The 26,753-nt window shown below is 37.0% G+C and overlaps 1 protein-coding gene and 1 long non-coding RNA gene across 12 annotated transcripts in view; one reads left to right on the forward strand and one right to left on the reverse strand.

Annotated features, from left to right (window-relative positions):
- Positions 1–26,753, forward strand: part of RPS6KC1 (ribosomal protein S6 kinase C1) — a 225,490-nt gene that overhangs the window by 65,955 nt on the left and 132,782 nt on the right. For all 11 annotated transcript variants that reach the window (XM_045452516.1, XM_045452515.1, XM_045452511.1 and 8 more), the window contains one exon: positions 26,082–26,197. In XM_045452516.1, coding sequence (XP_045308472.1) covers positions 26,082–26,197 — 116 coding nt within the window. The remainder of the gene's footprint in view (positions 1–26,081; positions 26,198–26,753) is intronic.
- LOC123584876 lies at positions 18,967–21,667 on the reverse strand. The gene is made up of 3 exons (XR_006705717.1): positions 21,567–21,667; positions 20,654–20,786; positions 18,967–19,206 (listed from the first exon to the last, which is right to left on the reverse strand). It is a non-coding gene; the product is annotated as an uncharacterized LOC123584876 (long non-coding RNA).

Genomic DNA, 26,753 nt, shown 5'->3' on the forward strand with positions numbered 1-26,753 from the left:
GGGAGAGAGCAAATGAGATAGCAGCAGAGAGGGAGGGGGACAGAGGATCTGAGAGGGGGACAGAAGATCTGAAGCAGGCTCCACGCTGACAGCAGTGAGCCCAGTGCAGGGCTCGAACTCTTGAACCGTGAGATCATGACCTGAGCTGAAGTAGGTTGCCTGGCTGACTGAGCCACCCAGGCTCACCCTACATTGATTTTCTTTACATTGAACCACCTTTGCATTCCTGGAATAAGTTCCACTTGCCACAAAGATTTTTATCTTATATTTAAACCTAATTATGCCTTTCAGTATCTCTTGATGTTCATCATTGTAATATAATAGTTGGAAAAGAAGGGCTGCTCATTGAAGTATGAACCTAATTGTCTATCTTAATTTGTAAATCGCAATCTTACTTTTCAAAGAACAGTAGTAAGCAAATTCAGAATATTTTGGGCAAGTTTTCTACTGCCTTTTCTGTTTCAAAATAAAATATTATAGGGGCACTTGGGTGGCTCAGTCAGTTAAGCATCCGACTCTTGGTTCCAGCTCAGGTCATGATCTTGTGGTTCATGAATTTGAGCCCTGCATTGGGCTCTGCAGTGCACAGCCTGGTTGGGATTCTCTTTTCCTCTCTCTCTGCTCCTCCCTTGCTCGTCTACTCTGTCTCTCTCTCAAAATAAATTTAAAAACTTAAAAAAAAAATGAAACACTGCAATTCAATAAATTACCTTAGCTGAGATATTTTTATATTTTTTTCTTTTAATGATTTTTTTTTAACATTTATTCATTTTTGAGACGGTATGAGTGGGGAAGGGGCAGAGAGAGACAGTGAGAGAGAGAGAGAGAGAGAGAGAGAGAGAGAGAGAGAGAGAGAATCTAAAGCAGGCTTCAGGCTCTCAGCTGTCAGCACAGAGCCCAATGCAGGGCTCGAAGTCATGGACCCTGAGATCATGACCTGAGCCGAAGTTGGATGCCCAACTGAGCCACCCAGGCATCTCAAGACATTTTTACATCTTAACTGTTTCAAAACAGGCTAGAAGAAAACATTTTAAAACAGGAAAACTATGATTTTAAAAATAGAGATTTGAAACTATTTATATATACCACCTATTCTGTTTTCCTGTCGTAATCACCCATCATTACTGTTTTCTTTCTTTTTTAATTTTTTTTAATGTTTATTTATTTGAGAGAGAGAGAGAGAGAGAGAGAGAGAAAGAGAGACAGCGTGAGTGGGGGAGGAGCAGAGAGCGAGGGAGACACAGAATCCAAAGCAGGCTCCAGGCTCCAAGCTGTCAGCACACAGCCCGATGCGTTGCTTGAACCTACGAACCGTGAGGTCATGACGTGAGCCGAAGTTGGATGCTTAAACAACTGAGCCATCCAGGTGCCCCTACTGTTTTCATTTTTCCTTTCTTTAGTTGTCTAGGAAGTGTTTGTAACCCTAATCCTCAGTGTGAAGGTATTTGGAGGTGGGGCCTTTGAGAGATGATTAGGCCATGATAACTGTGCCCTCATGATGGGATTAGTGCCCATTAGAGACCTTGGAGAGCCCCTTTGCTTGTTCTACCATGTGAGGATGTAGGATAAAGACAGCCATCAATGAGTGAGGAACCCACTTCTCACCAGGTACCAGATCTGTTGGAGTCTTGCTCTTGGACTTTGAGCCTCTGGAGCTGTGAGAAATGAATTTCTCTTTATAAGCTCCTAGTCCCTGGTGTTCTCTTCTTGCAGTCAGAATGAACTAAGACTTCTGATTCTCTGGTTGGATGGTCACAAATGAAAAGAGAGTCGTTTTTTTTAAATTATCCTGTATTTAGATCAGTCCTTCTTTCAAATTTTGTGTTATTCTGGACTCTTTCAGTTACAGGAAACAAAACCAATGCAAAGACGCTCACATAGAAACTCACAAAAGTGTTTTAGCCCACATGAATGAGGGCTTCCGTATCTCTAGATTCAGGTGTTCAAGGAGTATCACCTGGTCTCTATGTCTGTTTGCTTATCTTTGTACATGGCCCCGTACTCTCAAACCCTTTCTCTTATTTGCTTTTATCTCCAGGTGGTGTGAAAGATAACCCCTGAGCTGCTCTAGGTTTACAGAGGCTTTTTCCTCCGTAAAATGAGTCCTAGAGGAAGAGGGTGTTTTCCCTATAGCTCAAATCAAAAACATAGGTCACGTGCCTTCACCTCATTTTTCTATCTGGGAAATAACCTAATTAGGTATAGGCTGGTTTACTTATCCCGAAAAGATGGGCAGAGCTATCCCTGATGAACCATACGAACTAATCAGCATAGCCATAGAATGTGAGCGGAGTAAACCAAAATGAGGAGTTTTGAGGCAGAAACAAAACGAATTAAAATGTCATCCTCTACTTCCCTTCCTGACCCCACACTGACACAAATATGCTTTTTCCCCAGTCTATTAAAAAAAATATATGTTGTTTATATGTTTTCTCATATATATTTCTCACACTTAGATTCTGTAGGGAACAAACAATATCTTTTTGTTGTTGTTGTTGTTTTACTTCTAATTGAATATATAGAAAAGTACATCTTGTAAGTACGTAGCTTGATATATTTTCACACATGGAATACGCCTGTGTAACTGGTTCCTGGATCAACAAGTAGAACTTGACCAGCACTCTTGAAGCCTCCTCATGTTCCTTTCCAGTTACTACCTCTCCAGAGGTGATAGCTGTCTTGATCTCTTAACAGCATTGATTGCATCAAGTCTACCTTTTCCATTGTTGTATCTTGTGAGGGTCATGGTTCCAGTTGATGTCCCCTTCTGTGCAATTTCTTTCATGGATGCGGATGGGGGAGTAGCTATGTTTCTCTTTTGTTTTTATAGGCTCCTTATCTCTCTCCTCTTCTTTCTGTTATTCTCTGCATCCCTTTACTGCTATCCCATGCCCTTTTCTATATGTCTGATTCTTCCCCGGAAGAAAAGCTTTACCGAGGTTCTCACTTTTGGTTCCACTGACTTTCATTCAAGTCTTTCTTTATAGCCTATGTTTTCAACTACCAAGTCCCAATCTCTGTTTCATATTTTGACATTTAAGTGGATTTTCTCTTTCTGGGGATATTTATGTTTTGTTTTGTTTTTCTCCTGTTCTTTGGTTCAAGTCCTGTGTACCCCTGTATACTTTTTTAAGGGATCTCTTAAGCTCTTTCTCCTCCGGTTTCCACATTCATGGGCCTGCAGTAGTGGGGTCCTCGGAAGTCTGTTGTAATTTGGTTTCTTTCCCTATTTACAGATAATCTGAAGGTCATGGTACTCTCAGGTTTTTTTTTTTTTGGGGGGGAGTATTCTTTTTTCTTAGTAATGCTTAAGGTGTGGATCTTGTGTGGTTTTATTTGCTTCTTCAATTTTTTCATTTGTTTGTTTTTTTGGTTTTGAGAGATTATGTGGAGGAGATTTGAAATTGGGTGGCTGTCATTATCCTCCAGACTTGAGGTTTCCACCCTAATTGTTACTTTGACTGTAACCTTTGCATTCCTGAAATAAACCTTGGTTGCAATGTATCCTTTTTTTTTTTTTTTTTTTTTAATATCACTGGGCTTGGTTGCTATTATTTATTCAAGACTTGGGGCACCTGGGTGGCTCAGTCGGTTGAGTGTCCGACTTTGGCTCAGGTCATGATCTCACAGCTCATGAGTTCCAGCCCCGTGTCAGTCTCCGATGCTGACAGCTCAGAGTCTGGAGCCTGCTTCAGATTCTGTGTCTCCCTCTCTGTCTGCCCCTAACCCACTCGCATTCTGTCTCTGTCTCTGTCTCTCTCAAAAATAAATAAACATTAAAAAATAATAATAATAAAAAAAGACTTATGTGGGGTGTGTGTGTAAGTGGTGTGTTCATTTTTCAGTTATTTTCTGTATCTATACATATGTGTACATACATATATATATTTATATATGTTACAGATATATTTATTGAATTAAAAGTAAATTATAGACATCATAGTTTTGACCCTTATATAATAGATGTTTTTAGAAAATAAAGATATTCTTTTACATATCCACAATGAAGTATCATACTTAAAAAATTTTTTTTTAGGTTTTATTTATTTAAGTAATTTCTGCACTCAGTGTGGGGATTGAACTCATGACTCCTGAAATTAAGAGTCTTATGGTGTTCTGAATGAGCCAGCCAGGTGCCCCCATACTTTACAAATTGAAGAACAATTCTAGGGAAAGGATTTTAATAGCAGATTTAATTTCTTTAATAGATATCCAACTGTTAAAATTGTATATATTTCTTCTTTTATCAATTTACTGGTGAATTGTATTTTTCAAAGAATTTGTTTTATACAAATGGTCAAATTAATTGATTTTTTTTCTCTACTCCTTTGCTTTATTTTTCTTATTGAGATCTAATTAGCATATAACATCGTATTAGTTTTAGGTATATAACATAATGATTTGATACATTTATATATTGCAAATGATCACAGTAAGTCTTGCTAATATCCATCACCACATAGTTACAAATTTTTTTCTTTGTGATGAGAGCTTTTAAGCTATATTCTCTTGGGGTACCTGGGTAGCTCAGTTGGGTGTTCAACTTTGGCTCAGGTTATGATCTCATGGTTCGGGGGTTCTAGCCCCACATCAGGCTTTGTGCTGACAGCTGGGAGCCTGGAGCCTGCTTTGGATTCTGTGTCTTTGTCTCTCTGCCCCTCCCCTACTTGTGCTCTGTCTCTCTCACAAAAATAAATAAACATTAAAAAAAAAAAGATGCATTCTCTTTGCAACTTTTAAATACATGATACAGTATTATTAACTATAGTCACCATGCTGTACATTACCTCACGGGACTTACGTAGTTTATAAGTAGTTTGTACTTTTTGACCCCTCTTCATCCATTTTGCCTACCTGCCATCCCCCTGCCTCTGGCAACCAGAAATCTGTTCTCTTGGCACAAAAACAGACACTCAGATCAGTGCAACAGAATAGAGAACCCAGAAATGGACCCACAAACGTATGGCCAACTAATCTTTGACAAAGCAGGAAAGAATATCCAGTGGAATAAAGACAGTCTCTCCAGCAAATCGTGCTGGGAAAACTGGACAGCAACATGCAGAAAAATGAACCTGGACCACTTTCTTATACTGTACACAAAAATAAACTAAAAATGGGTGAAAGACCTAAATATAAGACAGGAAGCCATCAAAATCCTAGAGGAGAAAGCAGGCAAAAACCTCTTTGATCTCGGCCGCAGCAACTTCTTTCTCTACACGTCTCTGGAGGCAAGGGAAACAAAAGCAGAAATGAACTACTGGGACCTCATCAAAATAAAAAACTTCTGCACACCAAAGGAAATTATCAGCAAAACTGGAAGGCAACCAACGGAATGGGAGAATATATTTGCAAATGATAGATTAGATAAAGGGTTAGTATCCTAAATCTTTAAAGAACTTTATCAAACTCAACACCCAAAAAAAAAGAATAGTCCAGTGAAGAAATGGGCAAAAGACATGAATAGACACTTCTCCAAAGAAGACATCCACATGGCCAACCGACACATGAAAAAATGCTCAACATCACTCATCATCAGGGAAATACAAATCAAAACCACAATGAGTTACCACCGCACACGTGTCAGGATGGCTAACGTTAACAACTCAGGCAACAACAGATGTTGGCGAGGATGTGGAGAAAGAAGATCTCTTTTGTGTTGTTGGTGGCAATGCAAGCTGGTGCAGCCACTCTGGAAAACAGTATCGAGGTTCCTCAAAAAAATTAAAAATAGAACTACCCTACAACCCAGCTGTTACACTGCTAGGTATTTACCCAAGGGATACAGGTGTGCTGTTTTGAAGGGGCACATGCACCCCAATGTTTATAGCAGCGCTATCAACAATAGCCAAAGTATGGAAAGAGCCCAAATGTCCATTGATGGATGGATGAATGGATAAAGAAGATGTGGTATATATGTATATGTATTACTTGGCAATCAAAAAGAATGAAATCTTGCCATTTGCAACCACGTGGATGGAACTAGAGGGTATTATGCTAATTGAAATTAGTCATTCAGAGAAAGACAAATACCACACGACTTCACTCATATGAGGACTTTAAGACACAACAGATGACCATAAGGGAAGGGAAGCAAAAATAATATAAAATCAGGGAGGGGGACAAAACATAAGAGACTCTTAAATATAGAGAACAAACAGGGTTGCCGGAGGGGTTGTGAGAGGGGGGATGGGCGAAATGGGTAAGGGGCATTAAGGAATCTACATCTGAAATCATTGTTGCACTATATGCTAACTAACTTGGATATATATTAAACAATGAATAATTAATTAAAAAAAGATTTGAAGAAATAATAGTGTCAATAATAAGAGCCAATTCTTTATAATCATAGTCAAGGCACTTATGAGGCTGTGTCAGGAGTTGTCTTGGTTAATCCTCCCATTAACCTGATAAGGCAGGTTTTATTATCTCTGGTCATAGTGGGAAGATATGGTTAAAAAAAAAAAGTTGATCCTTTCTAATACAAACTTTTAAAAAAATTGTTAATGTTTTTATTTATTTTTGAGAGAAAGAGAATCTGAGGTAGGCTCCAGGCTCTGAGCTATCAGCACAGAGCTCGACGTGGGGCTTGAAACCACAAACAGTGAGATCATGACCTGAGCCAAAGTCAGACGCTTAACTGACTGAGCCACCTAGGCACCCCATCTAATACAAACTGTCTTAAATGCAATCCTAATCAAAATAGGAAGATTATGATTCTGAGTTCTGTGAAAACATAGGCAAGTTATTCACTATCGCTGTGCCTGTTTCCTCACATGCAAAATGGAAATAATAAAAATTCTTACAATAAAATATTAAATTAGTTAACACACAAAAAGTCTGTTCTTTGTAGCTATGAGCTTTTGTTTTTTTTGCACATATAGATTGCACATATAAATGAGATCATACAGTATTTATCTTTCTCTGTATAACTTATTTCATGCAGTATAGTGCCTTCAAGGTTCATCCATGTTGTTGAAATTGGCAATATTCCCTTTTTTTTTATGGCTGAATAATATTCCTGTGAGTGAGTGAGTGAGTGAGTGTGTGTGTGTGTACCACATGTTTTTTATCCATTTATCCACTGATGGACACTCTGTGTTTTTTTGCTACTATAAACAATGCTTCAGTGAACATGGGGGTTGCAGATACCTTTTTTAGTGTTTCTGTTTTCTTTGGATAAATACCTGAAAGTGGAATTGCTGGAACATATGGTAGTTCTATTTTTAATTTTTTGAGGAACTTCCGTACTGTTTTCCATAGTAGCTGTACCAATTTACATTCCCACCAACAGGGCACAAGGGTTTCCTGTTCTCTACATCTTTGCTAACTCCTCTTATCTCTCCTCTTTTTGAGAACAGCCATTCTAACAGGTGTGAGGTGATTTCTCATTGTGGTTTTGATTTGCATACTTCTGATGATTAATGATTTGGAGCACCTTTTCATGTATCTGTTGGCCATCTGTATGTCTTTGGAAAAAATGTCTATTTATATTCTCTGCTCTTTTTAAATCTTTTTTTCTTTTCTTTTCTTTCTTTCTTTCTTTCTTTCTTTCTTTCTTTCTTTCTTTCTTTCTTTTTTGTTATTGAGTTGGATGAGTACCTTAAGTATTTTGGATATTAATCCCTTATCAGCTACATGGTTTGCAAATTTTTTCTCCCATTTGGTAGGCTGCCTTTTCATTTTGTTGATGGTTTCCTTTACTGTGCAGAAGCTTCCTAGTTTGATGTCCCACTTGTTTATTTTTACTTTTTGTTGCCTTTGCTTTTGGCATTGCCCTCAAATTTATTGATTGTAGAATTATTTATAGTATCTTTTTATCTTTTTAATGTCTGTTGGATCTTTCCTGATATTGGTGATTTATTATTTTCTTAGTCACATTAAGGATTTATCAGTTTTATTAATGTTAGAATATTTATTTATTTATACTATTGGATGTTAGTTTTCTATTTTATGGATTTCTATTTATTTCTCTCCTACTTAACTTTAGGTCTGACTTTTATTTTTTGAGTTAGGAGCCTACATCTTTGAGTTTTGGCCTTTTTTTCTATGTATGTTTAAGATGATCAGTTTCCCACTAAGTACTGCTTTAGCCACATTCCATAGTTGAGATATGTCATATCTTCATTATTATCAGTTCAAAATATTTTTTATTTTGTTTTGATTTTTTTCGTTGTCCCATGGTTTTCTATTGCTGCTGTAACAAATTACCGCAGATTTATAATACATTATTTTATGGTTTTGTAGGTTAGAAATCCGAAATGAATCTTACTGAGCTAAAATCAAGGTATGGGCAGCACTGTATTCCTTTCCAGAGATTTTAGGGGAGAATATGTTAACTCTGCCTTTTCCAGCCTCTAGAGGCTGCCTGCATGCCTTCCTCCATCTTCTAAATCAGCAGTGTTCTATCCCTTTGACCATTCTTTCCTAGTCCGATCCTCAGCAAGGGAAGGTTATCTGATTTTAAGGACCCATGTGATTTGGTTAGGCCTATCCTGATAATCTGGGATAATTGCCCCATCAAGATTCTTAACCTTAATGACATTTGTAAAGTCACTTTTAGCCTAGTTCAGTAATATATTTACAGATTCTTGGGTTAGGTTGTGGCCATTTTTAGGGGCCCATTTGTCTGCTGCACCTGTGAATTACTTCTCAGTTAATATACTTCTAAGTGTATCATAAGTATACAATTTAATTTCCCAGCATTGAGACTTTCCTAGTTACCTATTTGTTACTGATTTATAGCTTAATTCCATGGTGTTCAAAGAACTTTGTCTGAATAACTTCAGTTTTTTTGAGATTTGTTGAAGCTTTTTTTTATGGCCAAGTCACCCTGCCTATTTAATCATTTTAAATAGTACCTTGAAATGGAAATGCTTGCTACATTCAAAAATTATTTGAGGGTTTCATGGTACTTTCTATTACATGGCTGTTGTCTTTTGTTTGTAGGACATTATCGTATAGTAGTCTCTGTCTTCTTTTTGGTAGTTAACCAATCCTTATAGAATAGTCATTCTGTATTACAGAATAGTCATAGCTACTTGTGATTAAATTGATTTTTCATCTGTATTAGATGTTTTTAAATTATTCTGTGACTAATGAAAACATACCTATTTTTGTGAAAAGGTACCCAAGTACAGTCATGTTATAAAATAGTAATCTTGATTGAGTCCAGATCAGTGATAGCCCATTACCCTACAAAAGAAAAGTACACTGTAGGACAATAAAGAACAAAGACTTTGAGTACCTGGGACAAATAAAAGCAGAAATTGGAAACAAAGAACTCCAAATTGAATTTTTTGTTAATTGGTTTGGTGTTTGCAGGGAAGGGGGCAATGCCCTGACTTGAACTAGTAATGAAAGACTCAGTTTTGCCCAGGCAACAAGAAGCAAAATGAGAAGGAATGATAAGGAGAGGCATAGATGTGACAGGGTAATAATCCCTTTAAATGAAGTGACCCAGTAATATAGGAAATAGACTGCAGACTTTGTCTTGTGTGATCTAGAAAGTCAGGTCAATTCTGTTCCATTCAACAAAACTTTAATGGATGACTGTTAATGTTCACTAAAATCGACAAGCAGCTTATAAGTTGTCGAAGGGGAGAGAGTGGTAAATAAACAATTTAAAAAGTGCCATTACTTTATACTTTCCTCCATTTTTCTTTTTAGTATCTCTCAGCTGTCTTCCATTTCTCTATTTATCTTATTAGTTTTCATGATCCATTTTTATCAGAAAGTCTTACGGTAGATACCTTAATCTCCCTTACTTCTGATCTTTTATCATACATACCTGGCAAAACACCAGCCCTGGATTAATTTATCCATTTGCTTTCAAGTATCCATGTTTCCCTTGTTTCTGGCTTACAGAGGCAGACAACTGGGCAACTAGCTGAGTGCTATTAGAAGAAGCCACACACTCTGGACAGATAGATAACCAAAATGAATTCATTGTTATTAATCTTAACTGGACTCTCAATAATGTTACTTACCCTTAATGTTCTTTTGTTAACTCTTCAGTGACTATTTCATCCAACCTCTGCTTTCCTAAAACTTCTGTTATTCCAATGATACCACACTTTTCTTAGTTAGTTCTCTAATTCTTAGGTTAACCTTTCTAAGTCTACTTTGCCAGCTCCTTCTTCCCCACTTGACCTTTAAATGTTGAAGTTTAGGGGCGCCTGGTAGCTCAGTCGGTTAAGGGTCTGACTTTGGCTCAGGTCATGATCTCACGGTTTGTGAATTCAAGCCCCACATCAGGCTGTCTTCTGTCGGCACAGAGCCCGCTTTGGATCCAATGTCTCCCTCTCTTTCTACCCCATCTCACCTTGCTCTCTCTCTCAAAATAAATAAACTTAAAAAAAATATGTTGAAGTTTGTTGAGACTTCATTGTCAACTTGCTTAGCCTTCTTACCCTACTTTCTTAGGTGATTTCAACATTATATAATTTCAGTGACTATGTAAAGTTGTATGCTAGAAATGTAATGTGACACATATATGTAATTTAAAAAATTTCCAGTAGCCACATTAAAACTAAGACTTCCACTGACTCATATGTGGGATTTAAGAAATGAAACAAATGAAAAAGAAAAAAAAAAAGGAGACAAACTAAAAACCCAGACTTTTATTTATTTATTTTTTATTTATTTATTTATTTTTTTAAAATTTTTTTTCAACGTTTATTTTTGGGACAGAGAGAGACAGAGCATGAACGGGGGAGGGGCAGAGAGAGAGGGAGACACAGAATCGGAAACAGGCTCCAGGCTCTGAGCCATCAGCCCAGAGCCTGACGCGGGGCTCGAACTCACGGACCGCAAGATCGTGACCTGGCTGAAGTCGGACGCTTAACCGACTGCGCCACCCAGGCGCCCCATCCAGACTTTTAATATAGAGGACAAACAGATGGTTACCAGAGGGAAGGTGGGTGGGGGGAATGAGTGAAATAGGTGAAGGGGATAAAAAACAAAACAAAAAAACAAGCAAACAAATTAGGACTTCCACTGCTGGCCAAGGTAGGTAACAGAAGCAGTATTCACCCTTCTTATTGAAGCAACTAAAAAACCAAACAAAGTATATGTAATGGTGGTTTTCAAGTCACTGGATATTAGACAGTGAAGGACAGTGGTTTCTGAGAGATAGAAAACAGATAAGGTGAGCTTTGATGATTGCCTAGCTTACTGTCTTGAGTTTCTAGGTTGTAGCTATGGAAGAAGGAAGGCAGATGAATTGGGTCAAAACCTCTAAGTTGAGGAGATGGGCTGAATCCAGCAAGGCCAAGGCAGAGTTGGCAGGTAGGCCTTATTTGGTCATTGTCTGATGTCTAGTGTTTTATCTAGAGAGGAGATGGCTCTACAGAGATTTGCAGAGTATCCCTTGGAATACTTAACAGAGTAGTGATCAGTGCTTGGCCAGGAGAAACTACCCAGGACCAGAGAAAGATCCATTGAAAGAATTAGGGGAAACGTTGTGGGTGCTCACACAGGGCTGGGAATAGTGTCTCTTCCTAACAAGTCATCTTGAAAATCTCATTCATGGGGCATTGGGTAGAATATTCAAGAGTCTTACCCCGTTAGTGTGAAATAGTTTGCTCCAGACCCACCCTAACAAATCTTAGAAACAAGACCTAAAAGGATCAGACTGCTTCCAAGAATCATAACTGTATTCCAGAACAAAGCTTAACAATATTTGTAGGAATAAGAAAGTATCTACCACACAATAATGTAAATCCACAATATCTGGCATCTTTAAAAACTTAACGTTTATTCAAAGAAATAGGAAAAATTTGACCTGTAGTGAGGAAAAAAATCAATAATATTTGTAGAAATAAGAAAGTATCTACCACCTAATAAGGTAAATACACAATGTCTGGCATCTTTAAGAACTTACCATTCATTCAAAGAAACAGGAAAAATTTGACTTGTAGTGAGGAAAATAATCATTCAGAACCCACTCAGAATTGAGACACATTAGAAGGGAAGGAAGGATGAGGACTTTAAAACTTAATGGAAATGTGTTCATTATATGGAGTTAAGTAGAGCAATGGAAGATTTACAAAAGACCCAAATTGAACTTCTAGAGGTGAATGCTACAGTATGGGAAATAAAAAATACAAGAAATGAGATTAGTGTCAGAATAGATATTGCAGAAGAAAGGATTAATGAATTGGAAGACATAGCAATAGGTACTATCAAAAATGAAATGGAGATGAAAAAAATCAATCAAAAATTATTATAACATCAGTAAGCTATAGCACAACTTTTCTCCATGTAATTGGAACCCCTAAAAAGGGAGGGAAAGAGGGAGACTGGATATTATTGGAATGAATAATGCCTGGAAGCTTTCCAAATTTGATGAAAATATTCCATAGGTCCATGAGACCCAACATACTCCAGGCATAAGAAACATGAAAACCTACATTAGGGCACATTTTAATCAAATCGCTCTAAGCCAGCATTAAGGAGAAAATCTGAAAATTAAAAGCAGGCAGAACAAAAGACATGTAGAAGAACAAAGATGAGAATGATGTCAGGTTTCTTGTTAGAAACAATGCAAACTATTGATTAACACCTTTAACATGCATAGAGAAAAAAAGCCTGTCAAGTGAATTCTGTACCCAATGAAAGTGTATTTAAAAAATGAAGGCAAAACAAAGAATTGTCAAATGAGGAGTGCCTGGCTGGCTGAGTCAGTAGAACATGTGACTCTTGATCTTGGGGTCCTGAGTTCAACTTCCACCTTGGGTGTGGAACCTACTTGAAAAAAAATGTTAATTGAGAGTGATGGATGTGTTCATTATTTTGATTGTGGTGTCTTTTTGTTTTTGTTTTGTTTTGGGTTTTTTTGTTTTTTTTTTTTTGGTCTAGATAAATGTCAATCAGAACTTTTCAAAGAACCAACTTTTAATTTTGTTCGTCTTCTATTTTTTAATCTTCTATTTCATTAGTTTCTGCTTCTCCTGCTTTCTTTTTGTGTATTTCACTCTTCATTGTTTAGAATTATTTCTCTTAAGAGGTGAAAGCTTAGGTTATTGGTTTGCAATCTTTTCAACATAGGTCTTTAAAGCTATAAAGTCCTGGGGCGCTTGGGTGGCGCAGTCGGTTAAGCGTCCGACTTCAGCCAGGTCACGATCTCACGGTCCGTGAGTTCGAGCCCCACGTCAGGCTCTGGGCTGATGGCTCAGAGCCTGGAGCCTGTTTCCGATTCTGTGTCTCCCTGTCTCTCTGCCCCTTCCCCGTTCATGCTCTGTCTCTCTCTGTCCCAAAAATAAATATAAACGTTGAAAAAAAAAATTAAAAAAAAAAAAAAGCTATAAAGTCCTTCTAAGCACTGCTTTTGCTGCATCTCATAAATTTTGATTATGTTGCTTGTATTTTTATTCAACTTGAAATTCTTCTATTTCTGTTTTTGCTTCATCTGTTTTAGGACTTTTATTAGATGCATGCATGTTTATAATGGTTGTATCTTTCTGACTAACTTTTAACATTATAAAGTGTTTTTGTCTCTAGTAACATTCATTTTTCTTAACATCTGTTTTGTTGGATATTACTAAAACTATTTACTTTTTTTCTTTTTTAAAAAATTTTATTTATTTTGAAAGAGACAGAGGCAGTGCAATCAGGGGAGGGGCAGAGAGAGAGAGAGGGAGAGATTGAGAATCCCAAGCAGGCTCCACACTGCCAGCACAGAGCCCAACACAGGGCTCGAATCTGTCAGATCATGACCTGAGCTCAAATCAAGTCTGATGCTTAACCGACTGAGCCACCCATGCGCCCCAAGTTATTTACTTTTAATATGTTTGTTTTCTTGAATCAAAATACGTCTCCTGTAAACAGGATACAATTGGATCTTTTTTTAAAAAAAATTTAGCCGTATAATCTCTGCTTTTTCACTGGCATTTTTAATCCATATACATTTAACATGCTTTAAAAAAAATTTTTTTTTAATGTTTTTATTTATTTTTGAGACAGAGAGAGACAGAGCATGAACGGGGGAGGGTCAGAGAGAGGGAGACACAGAAGTGGAAACAGGCTCCAGGCTCTGAGCTGTCAGCACAGAGCCCGACGCGGGGCTCGAACTCACAGACCGCGAGATCATGACCTGAGCCGAAGTCGGCCGCTTAACCGACTGAGCCACCCAGGCGCCCCACAATTAACCTACTTAATAATGTGGTTAGACTTATGCTTGCCATTTTGCTATTTGTTTTTTTTTTTTAATTTTATTATTAATTTTTTAATTCTTTGTTTTTTAAAAAATTTTTAAATGTTTATTTTTGAGAGAGTGCGACAGAACGTGAGCAGGAAGGGGAAGGGCAGAGAGAGAGAGAGAGAGACAGAGACACAGACTCCAAAGCAGGCTCCAGGCTCTGAGCTGTCAGCACAGAGCCTGACATGGAACTTGAACTCATGAGCTGTGAGATCATGACCTGAGCTGAAGTCATGTGCTTAACCGACTGAGCTACCTGGGCGCCTCTCTGTTTGTTTGTTTTTTTTATGTCTCCTATCCTTTTTGTTTTTTACCACCTTGTGTCATGAGTAGATTGTTTTTTCTAGTGTACCATTTATTCTCTCTTTTTTTTTGGTAGATTATAACATTTTGAGTTTTTATTTTTCATAGTGTTTTTTCTGAAGATTATAGTAATAAGTACTTTAACTTAAAATAGTCTACTTCGTTGCCTTAATTCTAGTAATATATAGGAATTTTACTTCAATATAGATCTCTTCCTACATCTTTTTGCTAGTATTGTCATATATGTTGCACTTTTATATAAGTCCTATAGTGTAGTCTTATATTGTCTAAATGGACTTATTCTTTAAACCAGTTTGGAGAAGAAATGAGCTTATCTTTTGCTTCTTTTAAGATTTTCTGTTTTGGCTTTTGATAGTTTGGCTATTATATGTTTAGATGTGGGTCTCTTTGGGTTTATCCTTCTTGGTGTTTGTTTTATTCTTGGTATTTGATGGTCTTCTTGGATATGTACGTCAATGTTCATCACTTTGGAAAGTTTTCACATATTATTTCTTAAATTTTCTGCCTTTTCTCCTTTTTCTGTTCTTGGACTACATTATATATATTTTAGTGTTCTTGATGGTATCTACAGATTTCTTAGCCTGGTCCCCCCTCCCTTTTTTATTATTTAATGTATTCATAGTTGATAATGTTTACTCATCTATCTTTAAATTTGCTGATTCTTTTTTTCTGTCATCTCAGTGCGCTGTTGAGTACTTTTTAATCCCAGAATTTCTATTTGATTTTGTTACAGTTTCTGTGTTTTTATTGTTAAAATATACTTGATGATTTGTTGTCATCCTTGCTTGACTCTAAACCATTCTGTTTGTACCAATAGTCTAACTGATCTTTTGAAAATGAACCTTCATCATGTCACTTTCTTGCATTAAGCTCATTGCTTTGAGGATAAGACCCAAAGATATTATGGTTTATGAGGCTATGAATGATTCGGTTTCTGCCTTTCTCTCCAGGCTCATATTGAATCAGTCCTAGTCACTTATTATTATTTTTTTTTTTTTTAGCTACAGTGACCTTCTTTTACTTCCTAGAAGGCACTGTGGCCCTTCCCATGTTCAAATTTTCACAAAAGTTGTGCTCTGTTTGAGTGCTTTACTCTGCTTTTTCAACTGATATTTCCCCCTTGTTCATCAGGTCTCAGTTTCAATGATATTTCCTCAAGTAAACGTTTTTTCACCTCTGTTCATACCAGAAGAGATTTCCTGAACTTTGTTGTCATTGCACACTGTTTTGCTTCAAGTACTTATCATATTTACAATGAAATAATTATTTGTGTGGTTATTTACTGAATGAATATCTCTTTATTTACTTGTAATATCCTTGAAGGCAAGGCATTTTATCATTCAGTGTATTTCCTAGCACAGTGCCAGTTACCTAGGAAATTGTCTATATATATTTTTGAATGAGAATGATTCTATAGATCAGTATAAATGGGCACTTGACCAGGGAGAAGGAGAAGGCTTATAGGGAAGGCTTCTGCAGGAGGTGATAAGTAAGTTGAATCCTAAAGTATGTGTAGTAAACAGCCAGTATGCATTAAGGTAGCTTTTGAAAATACCAAATAGGTTTAAATGCCTCTTGTCTGGTATATCAATATTCTGCACCAATATCCGTCTATTTGTCCCAAAGGTTTGACAATGTTTAGAATTCAGCCTTATGAAATGGCATTAATTATGTTTATTATTACATTTTATATTTGTAGCAATCATTATAAATAGTGGAACTCAGTATTGAGACTTATTGCTCATCTGACCCTGAGTTTGATTTCTGGCTTTAATAAATAAGTTTCTGTCCTATTTCCTTACCTTGTCTTAGTCATGTCTTTCCTCTTCCACCATCCTTGGAACTGGAGCTCTGTTCTGTTTTGATCAGACCCAACCCCAATTCTCCACAATAAGGGTTTGGCCTGAAACTAAAGCTTGGCAGCTGGGAAACTATTATTTGATTTTTCTGTAATACTTTCCTCATGTTCTTATTGGGAACAAGGTGAGGATAGATAGGCACTTTTAGCATATCACAGTAGCTAATATTCAAGGGAAGAGTGGAGTAGTTCAGTTTAGAAATATTTATATCAAAATAGTTACATAAGCTTGGACCTGGAAGGGTGAATTCTGTACTGCTTCTAAAAAATTTGGTTGTGAAAATAAATAAGCCTTTGTTTTCTAAGAGTTCTTTATTATGAGGGTTTTTCTGTGCTGTAGGTAATCATCATAGACGTTTTCAAAATTGCTTTTTTAAATTTTTTTTTTTTTTTTTAATTTTTTTTTTTTCAACGTTTATTTATTTTTGGGACAGAGAGAGACAGAGCATGAACGGGGGAGGGGCAGAGAGAGAGGGAGACACAGAATCGGAAACAGGCTCCAGGCTCTGAGCCATCAGCCCAGAGCCTGACGCGGGGCTCGAACTCACGGACCACGAGATCGTGACCTGGCTGAAGTCGGACACTTAACCGACTGCGCCACCCAGGCGCCCCGCGCCACCTTAAAATTTTTTGAAAATGTTTATTCGTTTTTAAGAGGGAGAGAGTGTGAATGGGGGGAGGGGCAGAGAGAGAGGGAGACACAGAATCTGAAGCAGGCTCCAGGCTCTGAGCTGTCAGCACAGAGCCTGATGTGGGGCTCGGACTCGTGGACCGTGAGATCAAGACCTGAGCTGAAGTCGGACGCTCAACCAACTGAGCCACCAGGTACCCCTAAAAATTGCCTTTTTTAAAAAGAAAAAGGACCTTACCAAAATATTAAAGGGTTGTGCTTCTTCCTTCATTTTAGATTTTATTGGTTCTGGAAACAGAACTTTATAGAATAGAAACCTTGGGACTTAAGGAATGGCCGTCTGAGGCTGATGATTGGTATGCGATGTTAGTACATAGTAGTAGTAGTAGTAATAATAATAATAATAATAATAATAATAATGAACATGACCTTCCCTTTAGTAGAACCAAAGCGTATGGATACAAAACAATATACTTTGGGCAGGATTTGATTCTTCATTTGTCGGTCTCATGTCAGATACATGTGTCTGGTGGGTCTAGATGGAATGGATATTATACATTAAAAGCAATAGCAAACCTTCTAAACTTCTCATATACAGGAGGCTTAGTATCCTACAAGCTGATGGCCATAAAGTGCTATAATTCCCATAGGTTTACAACTGCAGGAAGAAAGTCTGGGTGAATCATTTTCTGTCATATGTTTCTTGAATTGTTGGGTATTTTGGTATCAACTTTCCTGTTGAGAGTTTTATGTTTTAATGACAAAACTGTTTACTGGAAATTATAGCTTGGAAAAGAGAACCACTCTCCTGCTTCTGCAAAAAGCTAGGTAAAACATTGATATAGGGTAAAGTAGCTGTGGAGTTTTATATTCAGATTGTATGAACGGTAAACAGAGCATCTAAAATAACCACTTGCACATTGCAACAAACACATCATCATTTGCTTAAAAAAGAGTTATAATTACAGTTGACGAAGCATGGACACCATAAAAAATGCATTAGTTTGGCTTGACACATTAATTACCTGTTTTTGCAGATGTTTTTATGTATTGTTGTGTGAACAGTTTACAAAATAATTACAGGAAAGTCGTATGGAAAATAAACTAAGTGGGTGGTTTCTCGTCTAAATATTTTCATTCATGTGAATCTGTGTGAGGCACAGCTGCTCTATTGCAAAAGCAGAGAGAGAGATGAGGATTCTCGAAGGGTTTTTTATTAGATGGTCTCGGTCATCAGTATTCTCACATTTTTATATCTTTAGCAACACAGTTTAAAAACATTAAAATGAGAGGGTTGATTTTAATTCCTGTGATTACTGGAAAAGGCCTAATTCTGGTCAGAAGAAATATAGATATCTATGAGTATTTTATGTTTTATAATTAAAAACGATGTTTTTAAAGTTTATTTATTTTGAGAGAGAGAGAGAAAGAGAGCGTGCGCAAGCAAGGGAGGGTCAGAGAGAGAGGGAGAGAGAGAATCTCAAGTAGGCTCCCTACTGTCAGCACAGGGCCGGGTGGAGGGCTCTAACCCATGAATTGTGAGATCGTGACCTGAGCCGAAATCAAGAGTCAGAGGCTTAACTGACTGAGCCACCCAGGCACCCCAGATATCTATGAATCTGAACAAAACTAAAAAATCCTAAGTGGAAAAACTATTGGCATTTATTCATTTATTTCATTTATTTCAGTATTAGCAGTTAGGCACTTTGAGAAACAGTCGATCATTATTTCATGATTACTTGAGTTACATAGTTTTATTGAACTTACAGCTTAGTTAATCGTAATAGTTAAATATTGAGTCTTATGTAAATTACACAGAAGTTCAGTTTATCTATTGTCTTATAGGAAGTTTTGAAAATGTAAATCTGCTTTTTCTCGTGAGCTTACTGTTTTGTCATTAGTGGTCTCAAAGTGTGTTTCATTTGAAAAATAACCAGGTCGTTATGCAGGCATTTGTACTTTTATAAACTGTTAAGAAACAGATTTTCCAAAATTGTAATTGTCAAACAATAAAAAGTTCATAGACTTCATTCTGTTTTACATAGTGGTTTAAAATTATGTAGAGTATCTGTGCTTGTGTTTCTCTCAATGATGCTGTCATGACAATTTTTCATAAAATTAAAGTAGATTGTCCTTTTAGTCCAGTCATGCCACTTCTACGCCATGTTCCTCCATATTCCTTTTGTATGATTTCACCTGCATAGATGATGAAGACAATAATTATAGATGACATTTTCTGAAATACATATACTGTAACTAGTTAAGTTAGAGAAAGGCATTCAGTTATAGAAAGAGGTAATTAGAATATCTCTAGGCATGAAGGCATTGTTATCAGACCAGGTAGTATTGGTACAAATACTTCATTCATTCATTTGCTTCATTCATTTGCTTTCCCATTCTTTTATTTAACAAAATATTATTGAGGGTCTTCTATATGTGATGTTCTGTGATAACATTGAAATGACTGTAAACATTGAGATAACTGTGTCTGGAACATCATAGATGCTCAGTAACTAGTAGGCATTTTGCCTTCTGAAGAGGATAGGAGGGACAGGAATATGTATGTTCTTACTTGTTGGGGAGGAATTTCTTTGTTATCCTGAAATGGGCTTCAAATGTGATACACTGTGGGAGTGTCGCTTGGCACAGTCTGAATTGTTTAAATGTGGAGATAAATATCTTCATGTTAAATAAATCTGGAAATGGAATGGAGTCTGTCTAATTCTGATATACACTAGTAGTTTAATTTTTTAAGGTGGGGATGCATTTAAGGAGTCTGTGAAACTTCTAGGATTCAGAAGAATTAACTGCTTATAATCAGCAATTCTGCTGATTGCTTTACATCATCTTAAAGGAAAATATGTGATCCAACGTCATGATATCAAGAAAACAGTTTGTTGGAGTCCTCCATGGATTTACCACTTCTTAAGATGTCTCACTTAGAGTCGGTGAAAGAAATGAGCAAAAGCCTTTGTGGGGCTTAGGGGACTTTCGTATTTACTAGTATAGTAGATAAACAATTCTTAGTCTATGTGGAGTTTCATTTCCATATTTTCCCTTATTTATATTCCATCTCAGAAGGCAAAATTTTTACTCCTAAGTTTTAATTCTTCATTCCTTTTCCTTCAGGGTATCTCAAGCTCTTTTTAAACTTTTTATCTTAATCTTTTAGAAGCCATGGATAACAGCATAAGGGACACTTAGGGATTGACTATCTGTCTGTCTGTCTGTCTATCTGTCTATCTAGACAAGAGTTTATTGTCATAAAGAGACTGGCCAGGTGATGTTGTTTTGAGGGTATTGACTAGTTTTTTGGGCACTCCCCTTTAAAATGCAAAACAAAAAATGGATTAGGGAACAGGAAGGAAATAGTTGAATGTAGAAGACTGTCTCTGTAGGCATTTAACACTCTATGATCTAATGATGTGTTAGTTTTCATTCAGTATTAACTGATAGAAAAACTAAGCAACACTGAAAGGAGTCCTAATTGAGGCAATGCCTGGACATGAATATTATTATGACTTTTGCTTTTACTATTCTTTGGTGACTCTTTGGACTTTTGGGGTCACATAACACTTGGTTTTGAAAAGACATTAATATGGAGTTGGTTAAATGCAAATGGGAAGCAGATTCCCTGACTGACCCGGTTTTGTTATATGTGGAAAGGCTGATGGCCCCAGTTGTGGTAGACATGTAGAACCATAAATTACTGTTTTTCTCAAGGTTGCCTTTTGTTGTCAGAACACTTAGCATAAGTCAGAAATGGTAGGCTATACCTGAGAAGAACAAAAAAACCCATTAACTATAATAAATCAGCACTAAAAAAAAAAAAAAAAGCAACTATAACCACCAAGGCCATCGTATTCTTTTTGCTACTAAAGTTGTTACATTAAAAAAAAGAAAAAAGTAAAAGAAAAAAAAAGGGAAGCACCAATAAACAAAAACTTATTCCCTTAAAGCCAGGATGATTTGAATGTTCTTTCTAATGTAATAAATCTGAGTAAAAATCAGGCATGTTTGACCAAGAATATAGTGGCGTAGGGGTTACTGGAGAGTGTTTGTTGGAGTAGAGAAACAGAGATAAGAATATAAGATGTGCCTAAAGTAGGGTCTTATGCGAGGATTAAAGTCTGTGTGTGTGGCAAAAATCAAGTATAGTTCAAATAGTCTTAAAAATCCCTTAAGATTTTCCGTGAAATACAGATGTAGGCATACTATACTGTCTTCCAAATAGTCTAACATGGCCAGTTTTTCCTTCAGCATTGATTTTCTTTTGTTGAACCAGTGAGGCATTAGCTATATTCTTTTTGGTGACTAAGGGCAGAATAACAGACTTGGAAGAACTACTTTTTATTCTGGTTTGTGAAGCTGATTTTCACTAGTGCTGTGAATAATAATGTCTTTTTATTTTATTTTATTATTATTATTATTTTTTTTATGGGTAAAAGAGAAAAGACCTGTGTTTTCCAAAGAAATCCTTGAATAACAAGGATGTTTTGAGAGACCGCTTTTTCTCAGAAAGGCCCATTCTCTTGCACACTGTGTGAAATGTATACCTCTTTGTAGCTCTAATTTTCGTGTGTCCTTGTCTGTCATTTCCAGTCTCTTTCTGTCTGATTCTCCTCTGCTGTGTTGTCTGATAGGCTCCTGTCTCAACTCCTCATGCTTATTTTCTCGTCCTCTTTGTTCCCATACTCACTGGTACTTGTCCCGTGCTCTGTATTTTTCTTGTTCTACTCAGTAACAGTAGCACAATCCACTTCAAATTCAGTCACCTGAAGTGTGGTATCATAAGACCTGGTTTCAGTTTTAGTCTCTCATATTAACTTTTTAACTCAGAAAGACATTCCACATCCCTGAGCCTTGATTTCTTAGCTGTGTCAGGAAGGTAACATATCTCTTGTAAAGAGAATCTGATGTAATGAAAGGAGTGCCAAGTAGTGATGGCTTCATGAATAAATTAGAATTTTGTGATTCCGTTATGTATAGACTGTGCCTTCTATAAAACTTAGTAGCAAGTCAGAGTTCGTGCTCTGAGTAATGCAGGCCAGGCAGTCCAGCGTTTCTAAAAATTTCAAGAACAACTTTGGACTTTCTCCTCATTTCTATTCAGCTACACCCGATTCTTTCACAGATCAGACTCTATAATCACCCTATCCCCATCCTCTCTCCTGATCAGAAATTGGTAAGGTGAAGAAGTCCAGGTTGACACAGTATACATAACACATGTTTTTGGCACAGTGGGACTTTTTGACATAAAGGGTAGTAAATAAGGGGAGTAGGTTTTCTCTTTTCGATGCCAGAGCCCGGTGGAAATTCTTACTGTATCTGACATTAATAGAAATGTAGAGAAACTTATTGAAGGTACTGGTTTATCCTTAAGTAGAATGTAAAATATGTATCCATTTTTAAAAGCGTTTGTGGGGTGGCTCAATCAGTTAAGCGTCTGTCTCCCTCTTGATTTCGGCTCAGGTCATGATCTCAGAGTTGTGAGATGGAGTCCTGCATCATTGGGCTCTGTGCTGAATGTGGAGCCTGCTTAAGATTCTCTCTCTCCCTCGCTCTCTGCTCCTCCTCTACGTGCACGCATGCACTGTTTCTCTAAAAAAAAAAAAAAAAAAAAAAAAAAGAAATGCATTTAGTAAGTGTCTACCTGGATATAATACTGAAGAGGTAATAGCTGCATGACCTATAATGGGATTAAAAGTTGAATTTCAGATAACTTGGTTTTCCTGGAAAAATAATCCTTATGGGCTGTGTTTGTGTCTTAACAGGAAGATTAAGAAATTAGGGTTAGGGTCTACTTAAAATTTTTAATCAGTTAAAATCTGTTTCAAGTCATACTTATCAATACTTTGATCAGTTAAAATTATTCCAGAAATCTATAGATTAATCTTTTCTTCCTCGTACTCACAAACCTCAGTAAGTGTCCAGCAGTAAAAATCCGCAAGAGGTGATTTTCATCCTTGGCTGCCGCTGTTGAGCAGCAGTGCTTGTGACCTAGTTTTAAGGGGCTGGTAAGGAAGGAGGCATAGTATGTATATTTAAGGTTACATTTAAAAAGCCTTCCAGTATTCCATCACTCCATTGTTGTTTCCATGGAAGCGGAACCACTATCAGCAGCAGGAGTCCATTTCAACCGCTGGCTTCCGGTTTTGTTTCTCTGTTACTATGGAGACTGCCTAGAAAGCAGCAGAGGCACCAAAAGTTTAAAAAACAATGATTTGATTACAAAATATGTTTTTAACTCCAGCTTGCATTAGGTGCTCCACAGCCTTGGCATTTTTGAATTTCAAATTATTTTGGGAAACGAATTGATGTTTTGGAATGAAAACAAATTTTGAGGTTGTATTAACGCGTGTAAGCGCACTGCATTAAATAAATTGCCATAGTTTCCGTTACACCTTAGCCTACGATGAATAAGAAATTTTAAATGAGGGATCTACTTTAGGGCATGAAAAGGTATAACCTGATATGAGAAACACTAATGATAATGGGAGCAGCCGTTAGACTAAGTCCATGAAAGGTAAACTCAAAACTAAAGGATGAGTAATGTGTAGAAATAGTAAATGTTTCTTATTTCTGTGGCACATTTTACCTTCACAACATATTTCAATTGCTTAGGTAGCTTTCACAGATAGATTATATAAAAATAAAAGCTTGAGTTTAGAAATTAAATACATTTTAAGGACAGAGAGGGATCATATTGAAATTTAAAAATTTTAATTTTAATTGAAGTTTGAGGTGTTGGAGAGTTAATAAATGTAGACTGTTCCATAGTTAAAAAGCAATAGAGATTATCCCCCACCCCCCAGCCCCCAAGACTAGTTACAGTTTTGAAGTATTCATAAAGGAGAGAAGAGATGGAACAGTCATGTAAAAGCTGTGAAAGGAAGGTTTTTAAGCAAAACTGCACCCCCAACTCTGTTGCCGGTTTCCTTTGAGGGCTCTATTCAGTCTGGATTCTTCAGTTTGCATGCGAGAAAATCCACATTTGAACTCTAGTAGGCAAAGAATGGCAGGAATGTAGGTTTGGCTGAAATCTGGGACCCCAGTCGCACCAGGATTCCTTTTTTTTTGTCTCCCATAACTGCTTCCCTCTGTTAAATTCCTCCTTTCTGATTGGCTCTTAGCGCATTGGCAGAGACTGTGGCTGTTGGCAGTTCCCAGTCCTCTTATTTCCAGCGTCAATAGCAAAGAGGGACTGATTGGCCCAGTTTGTGTTGGGCCAATTCCTCCCTTCTCCACCTGTGGCCAAGAGGGCGGGATTTTGTGATTGGCTCAGCTTGTGACAGAGGGCTCACCCTTGACTATGTAGTAATAAGGGACAGAAGGACTGAGATCTGAAGCACACTAGCAGTTTTCATTCAGACCACCCTGTTAAGTGATGGTAGTGGTGGCTGAAGGTGAAGGGCTACGAAGGCGAGAAGGGAGCATTTCTCAGAAGAAATAGAAGATGCTATTCCAGGCAGAAATAAGGTTTTTCTAGTCGTCATCTTTTGGGGAAGAATGCCTGCTTTACTGTAATTCAGTTCAGTTCACTTCAGCAAAACAGAAACATTATTTTGTAGGACTTGGTTTGGAGAAAAACCAAGATCAAAAACCTTTACAATTTAGTGCTTCCTATATACAGCTGTCTTTGTTGTAGTATCTTTTATGTATATTGTCTCCTTTAATCTCTGCAGTCATTTGAAGTATATGTTTCCATTTTAGAGAATGAGGAAGAGGGTCAGAGAGTTGAAGTATGATGTATCGTCGGTCACATGACTAGGGAGGCAGAGCCAGAATTTAGATAACCAGGGTTTCTAGAATGTAATCAAGGGTGCTTTCCACTGTATGATACTTGCTTTTTGGTTAACTTCATTCAGAAGATGCATAGGGTGAATTATAAAAAAAAGTACCGTGTATGAAGTGCTTAGATAAAAATGAGTCGTGAAAATGTAGAATATTATTTATGAAAGGAGCCTTAGAGATTGTATACTACAGTGGTTTTTCAAATGTTTTAACTTTCAGTCATGGAATCGTTTCTTCAAATGAAATGTATCACAGGTATATAAGATGGGTAAGAGCATAGGATTGTCCTGCTCTGGAGAAGAGAGAGCCCAGAACACCATGGGCTGGGCCACCTGTGTTTTGAAGTCTTGAGTATTCTGGAGGCCATTTTGAATACGCTTTGTTTAGAGAAACTGAGAGCCAGACAGGGTAAATGACTTGTTCATTTTCATATAATTGTATATGACAGGGATTTCAATTACTTTCTTCCTTTTTTTCTTTTTTTAAAGTCTTTATTTTAATTCCGGCTAGTTAACATACACGTTTCAGTTACATTCTTACTTTCAGTTGTAACGTGGGTGACAGTTTGTTGTTAGTGAAAAAACGTGAAGCTTACAAAAGTCAGAGTGAATTCAGAGTTACCCTAAATGATTTTATTCTCCAGTTTCTTGCTACTTTGGCAGCCTATCATATCCATGTCATGACTGTTATTAAACATCTGTTGGATTTAGTTCCAGTTTGTTGAGTTGGGCAATTGCATAGTACCTGGACTAGGCTAGTCTTCTGTATGCAGAGCTTTTTATACTACATTTCTTATATATCAACTCCTCCTATAGAAGGTATCGGGTTCTCTCTATATATTTTAATAGGAAAATTTCAGAATTTGGATAAATCAAATTTATAGTGGTAATATTGAGACCTTGCTGATACTAATAACTTTGATGTCTGTTCCAACTTTGAATCTCTCTTCTTTTTAGTTAGAAATGAGAACAAGTAGCTGGGGAGCCTGGGTGGCTCAGTTGGTTAAGCGTCCAACTTCAGCTCAGGTCATGATCTCACGGTTTGTGGGTTCGAGCCCCACGTCCAGCTCTGTGCTGACAGCTCAGAGCCTGGAGCCTGCTTCGGATTGTGTCTCCCCCCTCTCTGCCCCTTCCCCACTCACACTCTTTCTCTATCAAAAATAAATAACAAATAAAAAAGGTGAACAAGTGGTGAACTGGGTCAAAGAAAGTTAATTTTCAGGTTGGATAAATGAAAGTTTATTTTTCGCGTGCCCTGTCCTTGTTTTCTCCTTTTAGGAGAGTCAAGCCCTACCCGTCGAGAAGCTGTGAAGAGAAGAACAGCAGAATATCTAATGCGAGCAGAGAGTCTCTCTAGCCTTTATGGAAAACCTCAACTTGATGATGTCTCTCAGGTATGTCTTATGTTTCATTTTGTATTTTCTTTAGCTCTTTTTGCTGACTTGTCTCTTGGCTTTATTTATAATTAGAATGCTTGAGAATTTTGGTCTTTGGAATTTTATCAATAATATTTTAACAAGTTATTGGTGGGAGGAAAAGCATTAAAGCGGATCACCAAAAGTGGAATAACATGGGACTTGCTTTCTCCTCTTTCTCAGCCCTTTGTTCCTTCCTCTACCCCTAAAACTCCATGTGTAAAATGACAGTAATTTGTACTGAATTGTATTTGAAATTTGTAGGGTTAAATAATGGTTTTTGTGTGATTCCTGTACAGTTTTATTGATTCACGCTAAAACTTATTATGAAAGCATAAGTCTTACAGGTAGCTGCTATAGGTGACCTAGAATTATAAAGGCATAATTCTAACAGGGATATTTATGTTATTTGGGACTATCCTTAGTCTTGTCTAGAAAGCAGGTGAATGCTTAAAACATTGGAAACGTTGTAGTTTATTATTATTGTTTTTATGTCATTTGGACTTGGCAAATATATAACTTTTCTGGTTTTTTT

The sequence above is a fragment of the Leopardus geoffroyi genome, chromosome C3, assembly GCF_018350155.1.
Source record: "Leopardus geoffroyi isolate Oge1 chromosome C3, O.geoffroyi_Oge1_pat1.0, whole genome shotgun sequence".
In the NCBI taxonomy this organism is placed as follows: Eukaryota; Metazoa; Chordata; class Mammalia; order Carnivora; family Felidae; genus Leopardus; species Leopardus geoffroyi.